The sequence below is a fragment of the Oryzias melastigma genome, linkage group LG5, assembly GCF_002922805.2.
Source record: "Oryzias melastigma strain HK-1 linkage group LG5, ASM292280v2, whole genome shotgun sequence".
Lineage (NCBI taxonomy): Eukaryota > Metazoa > Chordata > Actinopteri > Beloniformes > Adrianichthyidae > Oryzias > Oryzias melastigma.
In genome coordinates, this window is record NC_050516.1 from 17060829 (window position 1) to 17075231 (window position 14403).

The 14403-nt window shown below is 41.6% G+C and overlaps 1 protein-coding gene across 10 annotated transcripts; it reads right to left on the reverse strand.

The window, feature by feature from the left end:
• Positions 1 to 291: 291 nt before the first annotated feature.
• Positions 292 to 14029, reverse strand: ubap2a (ubiquitin associated protein 2a). 10 transcript variants are annotated; one of them, XM_024270186.2, is made up of 28 exons: positions 13209 to 14029; positions 11479 to 11616; positions 10735 to 10812; positions 10480 to 10590; positions 9545 to 9707; positions 9366 to 9446; positions 9223 to 9286; positions 8258 to 8323; positions 7791 to 7900; positions 7606 to 7664; positions 7453 to 7523; positions 7168 to 7330; positions 6815 to 7085; positions 6405 to 6700; positions 6084 to 6310; positions 5607 to 5886; positions 4583 to 4622; positions 4256 to 4430; positions 4062 to 4113; positions 3635 to 3950; positions 3418 to 3509; positions 2388 to 2438; positions 2220 to 2313; positions 1718 to 2134; positions 1540 to 1644; positions 1401 to 1468; positions 1127 to 1321; positions 292 to 1059 (listed from the first exon to the last, which is right to left on the reverse strand). In XM_024270186.2, the coding sequence occupies exons 2-28, from the start codon at positions 11572 to 11574 to the stop codon at positions 964 to 966; spliced, it is 3837 nt and encodes a 1278-aa protein (XP_024125954.1). In that variant the 5' UTR covers positions 11575 to 11616; positions 13209 to 14029; the 3' UTR covers positions 292 to 963. The 10 variants fall into 10 exon arrangements, with proteins under 10 accessions (XP_024125954.1, XP_024125951.1, XP_024125952.1 ...); XM_024270183.2 differs by having other exon boundaries at positions 9366 to 9449; XM_024270184.2 differs by lacking the exon at positions 13209 to 14029 and adding an exon at positions 12700 to 12876 and having other exon boundaries at positions 9366 to 9449.
• Between the last annotated feature and the right edge of the window lie 374 nt (positions 14030 to 14403).

A 14403-nucleotide genomic window follows, 5' to 3' on the forward strand; every position in this document is an offset into this window, starting at 1 on the left:
AAAAAAACACAATCACTTAAAAAGGTCAAAAAGTTCAATATTTTTGAATAAATCTCAAAAAAAGTGAAACTAATGTAATGCAAAACATAAAAATTTTCTAACATTCATTTTAGTCATATTTGACTTTGTGACACTAAATTTGGGGCCTTTTTTTTAAACATTTCAGTATTGAACTTTTTCCACAATATTCTAAACTTTTTAGACACAACTGAAGTTAGAAGGAACTTGAACCTATTCCAGCTTTACAACACTTTAGATAGAAAATAATTTAAACGACATGTAAATACTGAATACAGACAAACTGTTGATACTTTTAATTTGGACAGCACGGATTAAACCAATGTTAAAATAACATCAAATCCAAGGCTGGGCCGGTCAAACCAGCCGACTAGTAATTCAGAATCCAAAGGCGGGTTAAAGAAAAGGAGGAGAAAAAAAAAAAAAAAAAAGAATCAAGCTATGAAGTCACCCTCAATATAAGGATTCACAGATGTGGGAGACCAAAGTTACAAAAAACATTATTTTCTAAAATAAAAAAAAAGGCCTTTAGCCGTGAAAATGATGTGTATAATCTATGTACATCATTCTCAGTCCATGTAGGCGTACAAAAAGAAAAATCCACATCACAAGATGCTCGTGTTCAAGTATATTCACCAACTTCATCTCCATGAGCATTCTCTTCTATCCACATTTTTTTGAAATAAAATGTCCTTCAAAATAAAAACAATGCAGAAAACCACATTTTATGTCCTACCAATACATATATACTGTATAAATACATAAATATATTTTACATACAACAGCCATAAATTTGAAAAGGGGGATATACAGAGCAAAAAAAAGGGGGAGAGGGGAGGGGTAGTGTGTGTTTAGCTTGGTTTGTAAAATGGTTTGTCCCTCTTTGATCTCATCAGACAGATGTTTGTGAAGGTATGTGTCCGTCTGGAGACACACGAGGGCTTCTCAGTTGGCCCAGTAGGGGGAGCTGCCGTAGCTCGACTTATTGACTTGGCTCTTCTGTTGCAGGCTGCTGGACTGACCGCGCTGGCTGGGACCAACCTGGAAGATGGAGAGAGATTAGTTTGTGGTCTTACAGCAGTGTTGTTCTTCTGGAGGACACGCCCACCTGTCCATCCTGAGCTAGATGGTGATGCAGCAGCTGAGAGTGTGGTTGCTGGTGAGGCAGGATGTGGAGGAATGGGGCAGGTGCATAGCCTCCAGGAGCTGCTCCAGGGTTCAAGGGCCCTGGACCCCCCAGTGCTGATGGCAGGCTAAAGGGAGGGGGGGTCCCAGCATGGAAACCCGGCTTATCGAAAGACTGCTTGAAGGACAAAACACATCCATCAGTGTTTAAGTTAAGATGAACGAAATAAAAGCTTTGGGGCTAAGGCTTCACTCACCTGGGTCTTATTGTAAACACTTCCACTGATGTCTGGCACACCGGAGTTACTGGATGTGACTGAGACCCCTGGGAAATGAGCATAAACATTCACATCTCCTTCTGAAATGACAGTAAAGATCTTTGTGTGTCTGTCTTGCCTTTTCCGGGCCCTGCAGTAACAGATTTGGCTTGTGCCTGCGAAGAGGAGTTGTACCCTTTACTGTATTCTGCTCCGGCTGGTCCTGCGGTCAGTTCCTCATACCCTGTAAAGAAGAACAGCTCTGGTGAGCAGACAAACACCAACCACCATAAAAGCTAGAAGGGCTTTCTCCGAACCTGAGCTGAATGTGTGCTGGCCGTAACCACTCGGCTGCTGCTGCTGCGCCTGCTGCTGGAAGGGGCTCGCCGAGGGGTTTCCCAGACCCAGGCTGTGTTGCTTGGCTGAGGCTGGTCCAGGTCCTCCAGGAGGAACGAACATGGTTGGTCCGTACTGGAAGGCAGCAGCACTGGGAACTGCGCCGGGCACTCCGGGGTAGTAAGGCAGGCCTGGGTAACTGTAGCCTGGTGGCAGAAAGGCCTGCTGACTGCTGTGGTGCTGTGGCTGGCCCTGGGGCTGAAGCTGGGCCTGAGGAGGCTGAGGCTGGGCCTGGTTCTGTCCTTGGCTTTGGGCCTGGGGAGGCTGAGGAGCGGACAGGCTCGTTGTGGGAGGCGCGGGAGAGGTGGAGTCATTCCTGCCAAACTTTGTGACTTCACCTAAACCAACAAAAAAACAAGTTCAACCAACAGAATCAAAATATTTTTCTGTGATTACAAAAACATGACAGGGTGAAGGCTTCACCTGAATAGGGGTTGTTGGTTAGGCTCCCATCTCTACCAGAGAGCGTTGCTGTGGGGCCTGGGAATGTAATTCCATAATAATCCTGCAAAGAGGGCTACAGGAAGAGGGCTAAATCAGATCAAACTGGATAGACAACAAGTATTAAACATTAACTAGTGCTCGGCTCACCATGGGCAGTCTTGACTGGAGCATGTGGAGGTCCTCGTATCCATAAATTTGCTGTGAGACAGAGAAAGTGCAATCAATAAATGAAAATAAAGTAGTGCAGATTCTTTAAAACAAAGAATGTTTTCATCTGAAAAGACTAAATATTTTAGTCTATTTTTATTCTATTTAAATACATTTTTCTCACAGAAAAATGTCCAGGTTCTTAATACATTTTTTTTTTACTTCCAGTGACTTTTTTTGTAACTGCCGGTTTATACAGATGGTTTTTCATGAAAGTCTTTCAAAGTTCTCCCATTTTTAATTGATTCATCTGCTAAGAACCATTTTATTTGTGACTCACAGCCAACTAACTGACCTTCAGAGGAAATTTCTGATAGTCCTTCAAGGAGAAAAACTGGCGTCTTGGAAGCAAACTACAAAACTGTGTTCACACTGAACGTAGTTTGTGTGTCAGAGACATCTAGATTCAATGTTAGGTCAATGTAAAGACACGATCAAAGCATCGGGGATGGCGCGTTGGTCTGGCAGTGGTGCGTTTTGGGTCGTGGAGTGTTGATGACGTGAGAGTCAACACGGAGGAGAGTCTGATCATTCTTGTCCTGAACTTGATGATATTTTTCTTATTTGTATTGTGACAAGAATAAGAAAGATCCTCTGTTTTTTTCTTGTTTTTATTTTTTCCCACTTTGAAGTAAAGCTGGACAGCAAGTCGCCAAATTGGGTCACAAAGAGACAGAAGTACTGCTGAAAGCAGCCATCGTTCAGACGCAGCTCTTGCAGTGGATGGGGAAGCTAAACGTATTGGGAGAATCTCTAAGCTCTTCAAAATAAAAGCTTATCTCTCAACATCATCTGTGTCTTCCTTGTGTTGTAAATTAGATTTACGGTCAGTGTTTTCTAGTAGCGATTAGGCTAAAAACTTTAGCCACTCGCGTCTAGTTCATGAATCCATTTTTGACTAAGTGTTGATGTGAGAATTGCTGTGTTGTGAACTGACAGGCACTCAACATGAATCTCATGAGTCACTTACTGGGTAAGCAGGCAGCAGCCCCCCTGGACCCATAATATACTGGTTGGGTAGTAAAGGAGGCACTCCTTGGGACAGGTTAGGTGGAGCTTTACCTGAGAATAACAAAAACAATGACTTGTTACTTTCTTTTTCTTCTATTTAACAATCCAAATCCTTTATTCTTAACTTATGAAAGTAAAAAGTATCAAAAACAACATTTGCACTCTTTCACGTGTACCGGTGGAGGAGAGCAGGGGTGTGGTCCTTGGTGCAGAGAGGTTGGGTGTGGCAGTAGCTCCATTGGAGCCAAGACCCAGCGCTGAGCTGGAGGCGATAGTGGCCGCCGAGCTCAGTCCACTGGTGCCGGTAATTCCCCCGACGGTGCTGCTCATACTGTTTCCCATGCTGGGCATGCTGGCCAGGTGGCTGATGCTGCTGCTACTGTTGCTGCTGTTGTGGGCGGAGTGGAGCGACGAGGCTGCGGGCTGTGATGATGTGTAAGAACCAGATGAGGAAGCCGCGGAGCTCACATTGCTGCTGTCCACACTTGAGTACTGAAAAAAAAAACAAAAGGTTTTTTTTTCTCCAATATTTTAGAGATCAAAAATAATACATGTATTTGTTTTCCACTCAAACAAGTACTGGCTATCACACTGGAAACTCACAGTGAGAGAGCTGGATCCCAGAGCTGAAACTGACGAATGACTGCTGACATGACTGTTGAGAGAAGATCAGTGCAAGAAATGAGGATTAAAACAAAAAAGTTGAAGCATTTAAAATCATTGGTCCCAAACCCCTGGATGGGTTCGTGGGCTGAAAATGGTCAGGAACTACTGTTTAAGGAACTACTGCGCCTCACCTGTTGAGTGAGCTGAGCTGCGTCGCTGAAGGCAGATCCTGCGCCAAGCTGGAGAGCGTGGTGGAATTGTGGGTAGTCAGGGTGGCGGGAAGGTGGGAGGAAGGTGCAGATGGACCATTGGTGTTGATGTTCATAGATGATGACTCAGGCTTTGGCGTGGAAGAAGCTGATGAGGCTGGAAGGAGGAGTGAAAAGCCTCTTCACTGAGCTGACTGTGACGTAAGACTGTAGCTAAATTTATCATTAAAGCAAAAAAAAAAAAAAAAAAGGACAGAGACAAACTGGTTGTTGTTTCAAGAAAAGTACGTTGAAAACAGGAACACTTACTGTCTAGAGCAGCTGAGGTCCTTACACCATTCAGACCATTCTGGAGAAGAAAATGTTAACAGTTATCACTAAATCTTTATAGAAATATGGTTTATAGACATTAGATGGCATCAATTTAAAACCCACTCCAATAAAAATCTGGAATTTGGTGTTTTCAACATGTTTTTGTACTGTTTTTTCATCCTGGAGGATATGTATAAAATAATATAAAATTTAAACCGTGTTCAAGTATTTTTTTATTCAAAATGTGTTGGATCAGGGGCAGAAAACCGCAATTTGAAAAAACTGCCAATCGGCCCTTTGCACACACAGTTTCTGCAGAGCGACAGGAGTTCGTTAGAAATTTCTCTCTGAGTTGTAGGCGGGAGCGTTGGCGCAAAGCAACCCCACTTGTGGCTCACACTGCATATCTTCTACTTCACAAGATATTATTCCAACAGCATTTTTTGTCTGTTCCTGATTCATAAGAATTTGAATAAAGAAATACTCAGAAAATGCAACTAGAACATGTTAGAAACACCACATTTTCATAAGAGTGGGTCTTAAAACACAAACCTGTTTATCTGCTCAGTGTAAACAGTCTGGCTCTCACGATGAGAACACTTTTACAGGAGACTTGAAAATATGTCTACATTTATTACATAATTAAGACATTCCGTAATTTTTTACGATAAACTGTACTTAAAATCCTTTAATTATCTAAAAAATCCACAGTTTGCCTTATGGTCTGAATAAACTGTACATCTGGATGAATGCTTTCTAGCTGGTGAAAGGGGCAGCTGTGGTGTGTGTGGAGGGGGAAGTCATTGTTAGTATGCAACTTGGCAATCTTTAAAGCTTTATACATTTAATGACGTGACAAGCTGTTGGGAAAGCTTGAGAAACAGGTATGTCAGAAAATAACGACAGAATTCTCCCAACATCCTAAAATAGTCATACATGTTGATGGAGGATTCTTGAACAAAATCTGTTGTGACCAGTATTCATGGGTGAGTGTCGTGTCTATTTGAACATTTCAGCTTACCATCACTGGCCCTGTGGCCTCTTTGCTCTGGGAAAAGCCCAGTCGTGTGTGAGGGGGCATTGTACTGTCATAACTTCCCCCTACTGAGGAGGAGTAATGCGAGGAAGAGGGTGCAGAGGAGGAGGTGGTGGAGGTTGTTGATGATGAAGGGTTGGTGGAGCTTGACGTCCCTAACGAGGGAGTGAGACTGGACAATGCCACGGAGGAGGAGCTGTATCCTTGTTCTGAGGAGGAGAGCGGCAAAGGCAGGGAGACCGAGAGCGGCTTTCCCAGCGACTCGCTGCGAGGAAACAGATGTTCAAAGTCAGCAAGAATTACATTTAATGAGAGGAGGAAGAACAAACTGTTAAAATGAAAATGTTCCGTATGCCATCTGTTCAGGGTTTTGTGAAGCCAAGAAAGGAAATCTCTGTCTCAGCTCTGTCTAGTTTATGTACATTTTGTGCAAATGTATCTCAAGGTGATGAAACTCAGTACCTGATTGGTTTAGAGTACAGGCTTTTCTGGCTCTGTGCCCCCAGTCCTGATGCAGGTGGCGCTGGGGCGGGCGCCGGCGTGGATTCTCTGGAAGCTGCGCTCACACAGTTGTCCACAACCCCGAACTCCGGCAAAGCGGACTCAGAGCCAAAGTCTAGAGCTCCAAACTGGAGGTTTAGTCCAGGAATGTCGGCTGAGCCTGGCATCTCCACGGCTGTGGCAGGGATCTGGACCAGAGGAAGCTCGGTAGTTCATTTTTTTAATGAATATTGAAGCTGAGATTAATATGAATGTCTGTGAGAGTGGCCCCTAGTGCGTTACCTTGGAAGCAGGAGGTATTCTGCGTTTAGGACCTTTGAGCGGCCCCCGATGCGGCTGTGGCAAGCTGCTGCCCTGAGGGTCCAGCCCTGCAGAAGGAGCAGGTTTAGCACCAGCCATCACTGGGCCAGCCTGTGCTGGCGTGCTGGAGTATTGGGAAGCAGGGGGGCACTGAGCAGGGGGTGCTTGCTGTTGCGATAGAGGACTGGGCTGACGTGCCAAGGGCAAGGAGGGGCCTGTGTGCCTCTGAACCAGCTGGCTCAGCACAAGAGAAGGCTCTGGCTGTAAGCCAAACTCCCCTGAAAAAGCCAGCAGAAAACCTTTGCTGAGCAGGTATCTGAGACAGGTACACACTGACACAAACGTGGCCACACTTTGTGAGCGAGCACACACACTGCAGCTGAGCCACTTACGGCTGAATTGCGAGGACAAGGAGGTGGTGTTGGACTCTGAAGTCTTCATGTCCCAGCTGGAGGACGAGGGCGGAGATACAGATGCTCCCAGACCCGGCAGTCGACCGATTGAAGAGTTGCCCCCTTGGGTGCTGACAGGCGGGGCAGCCTGGGACGAGGGCAGCTGACCCAAACCGGGACCCTTCAGCTGTTCCAGTATCTGAGCACCAGCACTGGGTTGAGGCCTCTTGGCCTGGCCCAAATCCCCAAAACCAGCTCCCAGAACTGAAGACTGGTACAAAAGAACAGAGAAAGAGCTCTGTAATAATCCTCTAATAGGATTGGGGAGAAAAAGGATTTTTTTTTTTTTTTACCAGAGCAGCATGAGCGTAGCTTGTGCCACTGGTTGTGCTGCGGCTCGGGGGCGGCTGCTGGTGATGGTGGGAGTTTGTGAACACCAGACTCTGAGAGGAAGTGGAGCACGGAGGTTGTCTTCCTCCGGCGCCAGGCTTCTGCAGCAGCGTGGCGAGGTCCAGACTAAGACAGCAGAAAGACAGCTTGTAAAGTCACAGAGTAAAGAGTTTGTTTTCTGCTGCAACAACGATGCAGGAAGTCTGCAAAGACTCGATTGTTCCCCGACCGAGAAACCACAGTTTTACCTTTGCCCAGGTGTGATATGGTTCTCAGCAGCAGGTGCACATGAGGGGGTGAACACTTTGGTCTCTGAGAGCTGCACAAGCGAAGACGCAGGAGGCAGATGTCACATGTACAATCCCCATGCAGCAAACAAATGTTCTGACATGTCCACTCACACTGACATCCTCAGTCCATTCTTCAGCTGCCCAATCCTCCAAAGTACTTCTCCAAGCAACTAGATGACATCATGAGACTTATTTTTAACCGACAATAAACATAACACTTCACATTAACTTTTAACTGGAGCACAAACAACCTCAAACAGTAACTATCAGTAACACACATGCAGCTGAAAGCTCACCGGTCCCATCTGTGTTGTTGTTGTTGCTGTTTGAAGCTGCAGTATCCCAAACTTCTGCTTGTGTGGTCCCAGATCCAGCCTCTGAGGTATAGTCAGCAGGGTTGAAAGTCCTGATTCAGGGAAAGACGCGTTCAGCGACTTCAAAGAGTCCGCCGATTTTCAAAATGTCATTTAACCAATTTGTCAAAACTGTTGACTAAGAATTCTCTGGGCAAAGCTTCTGCTACATGAGGAAGAACTGCCTTCCATTTACACTCTGAGATTGTAGAAAGTCTCGACATTGACTTTACAGCTCTGCATATTGGAATAAAGTGGCCACACCAATTTAAAAACAAATCTTTTGTATGAAAAGAAAATGGCACCAGAGCTTCATCAAAATTCGTTCACACCTTGGTAACAAAATGATTTACTCTAGACAGAAAACAATTACACAGCTACTTAATTATAAGTGTTAAGGTTGTACATACCCGCTTTTAAAAGAGAGTTGTCTCTTTTTGTACTCATTATGCTTTAAACCACAGAAATGTTTATGTCTGAAACAAGGAAACTTGGACTTAGGATTTTAGGGTTTTGAGTGGAAGCCTTGCAGGGATACATATATATAAAATGCAAATGTTTTACAAACAGGTTTGCTTAAAAAAACGAGAAAAAAACGCCTTAACGGGGCCATACCATGAAACATCTATTTTTTGAGCTTTGAAGTGTATTATACTGTTCATTCCTCAATATAAAAGAACCCCAAAGCGGTATTTTGATCCATTCTCACGTGCTGATGTCACAAAGTGAGACGGCCCCTTTCAGGAAGAGTCAGCTCTGACAGCTCCGCCCCCAATCTAACACAAAAACTAAATTTCCCCATTGAGCTAGCAGTGATCAGCAAACAACTTTCATTTTAGTTGAATACCGTAAATCTTCCAAATTGTTCCTGTCTTCAATCAAATCCAGCTCAAACAGGTGTTTGTCACTTTAGATGAAGGGCTCCTTTAAGACCCACCCACTGGGAACAGTTGGGCACAATTGTGCAGACGGCGAGTGTATTTGTGTTGTGAACCAGAGTAGCGCTGGCCGGGGCTACTAAGGGCAGATATATGGTATGTGCATCCATTTTTGAAAAAGTTTGGATGTTGTTGTTTTTGTGTGGGAGAAACAAAGACACGCTGCCAAAGTCTCTAGGATGACGTCATGAATTGGGCAACAACTACACTCGGAGACAGGTGGAGCCTCAGGAATCAAGTCGTTTTACTTCCGGGTAGGAAAAAAACTTGCAAAAATAACTAATATTCCATAAATAGGCTTAAAAAATCATGGTATGGCTCCTTTAAGAAAACACATGATTAGATCTATAACAAGACGATATATGTTTTAAAAAAAATTTAATTATAGGTTTTGGTGAGCACCTAATTGCCACTTTAAGCTGCCACTTCAAACCTACCCCATGCCTTGAGCTGAGAACCTGCTCCCCGCTGATGCCTTGCCTCGACCTCGACCTCCAGAACCTGCATAAAGTCAACATAAACTCAACACCGCTCCATTGAGCAGTCAACACTGACGGTTCTGGACTGCGACTCAACCGACCTCTGCTTCCTTTGACCCTTCGACCTCGATCCGAACCTCTGTCCACAGGAGCCACCTCCACACCGTTCTCCTCTGGTCGTGCTGCTAATATACACATATGACATGGAAAATGACAATAGTGAACTCAAACATGACAGTAACAACAGAAAAGGCATTGAGAGTTGAATATCATTCCTCACCCTGTCGGCTTCGACTCCCCCCTTTCCCTTTCCGGTTGGCAGTGGCCCGACCCTTGGAGGCTTCCCTTTCTCCTTTCTTCTCCTTATTCTCTTTATTCTCTTTGCTTTCTGCTGGGCTCTCTTTCAGCAAGGGCTTCTTCTTTCCCACCGTCTCCCATGAGGTCTAGAAAAACGAAATTAACCTTTTTAATCAACCAAAAGACAGTAAAACAAAGAGTATTTGAACATTTTTCTATCATTCTTTGTCACTTATTCTGGATATGCAACATTTCTTGCACATTAATTCATTTCAAAGTCTTTTATTGAATGGTAAAAACATTCATGAGAGTTCTTGGTGCTCAACCTGTCAGTGAGTTCTTCTTTTCAACTCCTCAGAGCTATAGCCATCAATCCTCTTCCTCGGACTTGTCTGCATTCCTCTCAGAAAATCCAAAAGCCATCTCGACTGTTTTAACTTTTTATTTCTCTTCCCACAGTGTCTTCCTTTGCCCTCTGATAAACAGTACTGAGAAGTGTTTGGTATTCAGAGAAAACCTTTGACCGTGAGCTCATGCTTGATAGATTTTCTATGAAACTCCAAAACAAACTCAAATTCAAAGTTCAAAGCCACTACATTTCTCTGGTTTGTACTAACTTATGAAACAAAGATTAAGGCAAGACTGAACTTGTATCACTCAAAAGCAAAACTCACAATATATATAAAAAAAGGAAGAAGTGTGGAAAAGTTCATGCCACGTTAGTCTTTGCAGCTCTGCTCTTGGACCAAAGGCCATATTATTTTGCGGGGGCATAAAGAGGGAAGAAAAACGCAATTTGATTTTTATTTTATTTTGAACAGTAAAATTACTGTACTCTTTGTGAGGACTTTCACATAGGCTTTTAAGAAAATACTAAAACTCTAAAAATAATTTAAAAAAAAAAAAGTTTATGATTACCATGTCCGAGGTGCTTTCCAGGAGGAAATTAATGGCTCTACTGACATCCTCATTGCAGTCATGAAGAGCTACCATGCATTCATCCTGGTTCTTCCCGGTCACTTCCATCAGCTAAAAAAAGAAAAAAAAAAAAGAAAAGTTAACCAGGAACGCTGAAAAAAAATAATCTTGATTCAGAGTACTGCTGTTGTCGGTAGAACAGAAAAACAACAAATCAGTTTGTAAAGGCTGCAAAAGATTAAGGAGTTTCTTCACCTGATTAACTTTGTCCTCAAAGTCAGCATCATTCTTGTCAAAAATCATCTGAGCGAGGCGGATCTGCTCAGCAGTGGCCTTTAAAACAGACAGTTTGTTGATTATGTTTTATCAGTAAAGGAAAGGAAATAAAAAGTGATTTGAAAATCAAATGCTACTTGTTCAATGTTAAAGTCTAAAAAAGTGTCTCCAATTATAATTAAAAAAAATGTTTCCAGTATTCTAGCCTGGAATGTTTGTGTCTTCTTTTGACCAAATTGTCACGTTGCAATTGATGACATCAAAAAAAAAAAAAAAAGGGGAAACAGTTGAAATAGAAATTGAAACAAATTATTTTACATTCCATTCAATAGTTTAAACTGTGCATGTCAAAACATTTAATAGAATTCACACCAAAAATAAATGAAGAAAATCTTGCTTTTGTTGTGTAGGACAAAATGTGATCATACATATGTGTGCTTTTATAACAAAGTAAAAAGTTGCAAATGTATCAGAAGATAATTTAAATCAACAACTATGTTTTTATGACTTCTAAAAAAGCTTTTGGTTTTGCATTAAACATATGAATTTGATCTATGTTATGTTATTGATATACAGGCAAATTTCTGCACTACATCTGACACCATAACTGAGCTTTAAATGTTTAATTTGTTGGTGTGTTACCCTGCAGTCTTTTGGGCTTTATTTTTTACAAATATGCATTTAAAATTATAGATATATATTTTTTGAGTTCCAGTGACTTACCTGTATTTGTTTCTGTGGTTGTGATACATGAGTAGCAGCTGGCAGCGCTTTATCCCGAGGGCCCCGGGCCTTTTCGCTGCCCAGCGAGCTCATCATATACAGTATATACAAAACTCTGTATGTACAAAATAGAAAAACCTGCAACAAAACAGACAAGGCACAAATTCCATCATCGGGTTAAAAAAAAAAAAAACATTCATTTTTGAATTGCAATGCCCCAAAACGTCCAGGTGAAAAGAAATGTTGACCTTGTAGAGATTATTAGTCCTGATTGATTTGCTTAGCCTATCAGCTTTGCAAAAATCTGTGCCAAGCAGGAGGAGCAGTCAAGGATTGCTTTACAAATATATACCAATCTGTTATAAGTAGAAACTACTGCAGACCTCATATCCTTTCTGTATGCTGGTTTTAATTTTTAACTAAACACACTAAAATCGACATTTTTGAATGAAGAAAATTGAATGAAGAAAATTGTGCATTTTAATATTAGACCTTGAACTAGTACATACATATAAACAAGTAAATTTAAAATAAAAACAAGACATGTATGCATCTCATGCTATATGGGAATGAAATTGTGTCAGACAATCCCGTATAATCTTTCGCTATAGAGTGGATTAACATAATAGGTCTCGATTCCCTTTATTGACCCATTTATGATGTGTCAGAGAACAATGGCAATCCAGCTCTGGGGTGACGTTGACAAATACGAAGCTGCTATTGGCTGCTGAGCTGAACAAAGCTACGGCACCACAGGAAAAAAATCCTCTTATAAACAGAATTTAAGTCAAACTATTTTATAAATAAAAAGGTTTATTCTCCTTTTTTGTAATGCAATTTGGTCTTACAGCACAAATATGGAATTAAAAATATATACACAAAAGATGACAGTCGTAGGTCTTCGACAAACAATAACAAAACAACCATCCAGTGGCTATGCAAATGTTTTCACACGCATCTAGTCAAATAAAAATATATTAGATGTTTAATTTAATGTCAATGTGACGATACGACAACATTCAGAAGATTAGATAAGATTATTATTTTTATCTTGTTAAAAAAAAGAACCGAAGCGTTGTTTTGAGTGAATGCTAACATTAGCTTGTTGTTATGTCGCTCGTTTCTCGGGTCGATATAAGAATACTCTGTGACTTCTAGCTCCACAAAGTCTTAAAACGTTTCAAATTCCTAAAACATGTCGTCAATTTAATATCGACTGACTCTGTGTTGTTCGTAGAGCGGTCCGTTTTGTTCTCGCTAGCATTCAGTTAGCCGTTTCAAGCTACGGCGGACGCCGAAGCGTTGATCTTGAACAAACGATGCAGCAGGAGAGATGCTAACGATGCTATCTAAATCTGGTCCAAGTTGATAGCCAAAGGCCAACAAACTACCGTCATACAGCGCCTCGCGTTATTACAGCTCCGTGATTTTCTTAAAAAAGCGACTACCGTGGAGAAATCCAGTATTTACCCGACAGCTGAAGTAAACCACCTAAAAGTGAATGTTATGTTAAGAATGAGGGGGAAAAAAGGCCTCGCAGTGCGAAATCCTATCCCGACATTGCTCGCCGGGAATCAAGACAACAGGAAAAATGGTAAATGTTGTCAAAAACCCGTCGTGAGCGAACGAAGTAACTATTTGACTCAAATTTAGTAAACTAAAACGTTTACACGGTTAAAATCACTCAGATTAAAGTTAAAATTAGAGAATAAAATGTGTGTTTTTAGTACCTGCTAACACGCCTCTCTCGGCCAGCAGCAGACAAGGTGGTCACGTGACGCGCGCTGCCTCTGTGGATGCTCCGCTCTCATCTTCCGCGCGGAGTCAAAGCTCACAAACGTCAACAAATAATTACTGCAAAGTGCGGGAAGCATCAGATCACCAAGCACAAATAATCTACTAATAAAATAAAATGTAAAAAAAAATCTTACATCATATAGAATCACACAAAACGTTACAATGATATACGTTTTATTTGTATTATTTGCTTATTTTAAAGAACGGCACTCCCCCCACCCCTTAGTTGTTAATATTTTAGAATATTTGCACTTTCAGTCATTTTGTAAAAACACTCACAAGGCGTGTATAAAAAAATGTATCACCAAGTAGACATTAATCAGCACACTTTCCTCAGACATATACATAAAATATATGCAATTGTCCTTAAGCATTTTACAGACACATGTACACACCTGTATATAAAATATGTTTTTAAGAGTAAATCGATTTATTTTGCGGTGGATTTCCCCCTGTCCCAAGTCATTATCACTACAGCCAGACATGTAGAAAAAGGAAAACAATGATTACATGTGATAGTCTTTCACAGAAAGACTCGAGGAAGGCAAAAAGCAAGCCTACCCTGTCTCTACCAAACATGGAAAATAAAATTCAAAACTCCCTCCTGGGTTTAGAGGAGTAAAAACAAATGCAGCTTATAAATCTCATTGTATGTCACCAAACTGAGCTACAACAATTCTTCTCACAAGTTCTTGTGGGTCTATTTCCATTGATTAAAGTTTTTTCCTTTAATTCATTAATAAAGTTTTTTTTTTTTTAGGATCTTAAGGAACAGCAGGAGTTTCAGGTAAAGGAAAAATCACACCAAACACAAAGCAAGGGCCAAAAAAAAAAACACTCCCTAAAAGAAAAAATGACGCAAATAATTCAAATGAAAGTGACAGAAAAGAGGGGAAAATAAATACAGAATGAATGGGGTTATAAGGGGTGCGCCTGTCAAATCCCAGTCAAAAAATATAAACAATTTTTAAACAAGTCATAGAAGCGCAACTAAATTGCATCAAATCAAAATGTTTCTCCTTCATTCCAATGAAGGCGAGAAGCACAATTTCTCATTTTGATTCCAACAGGTACGTTTCTTGTATTTTTTTTTTTTCTTGCGGTCCAACCCGTAAAAATTCTGTCAAA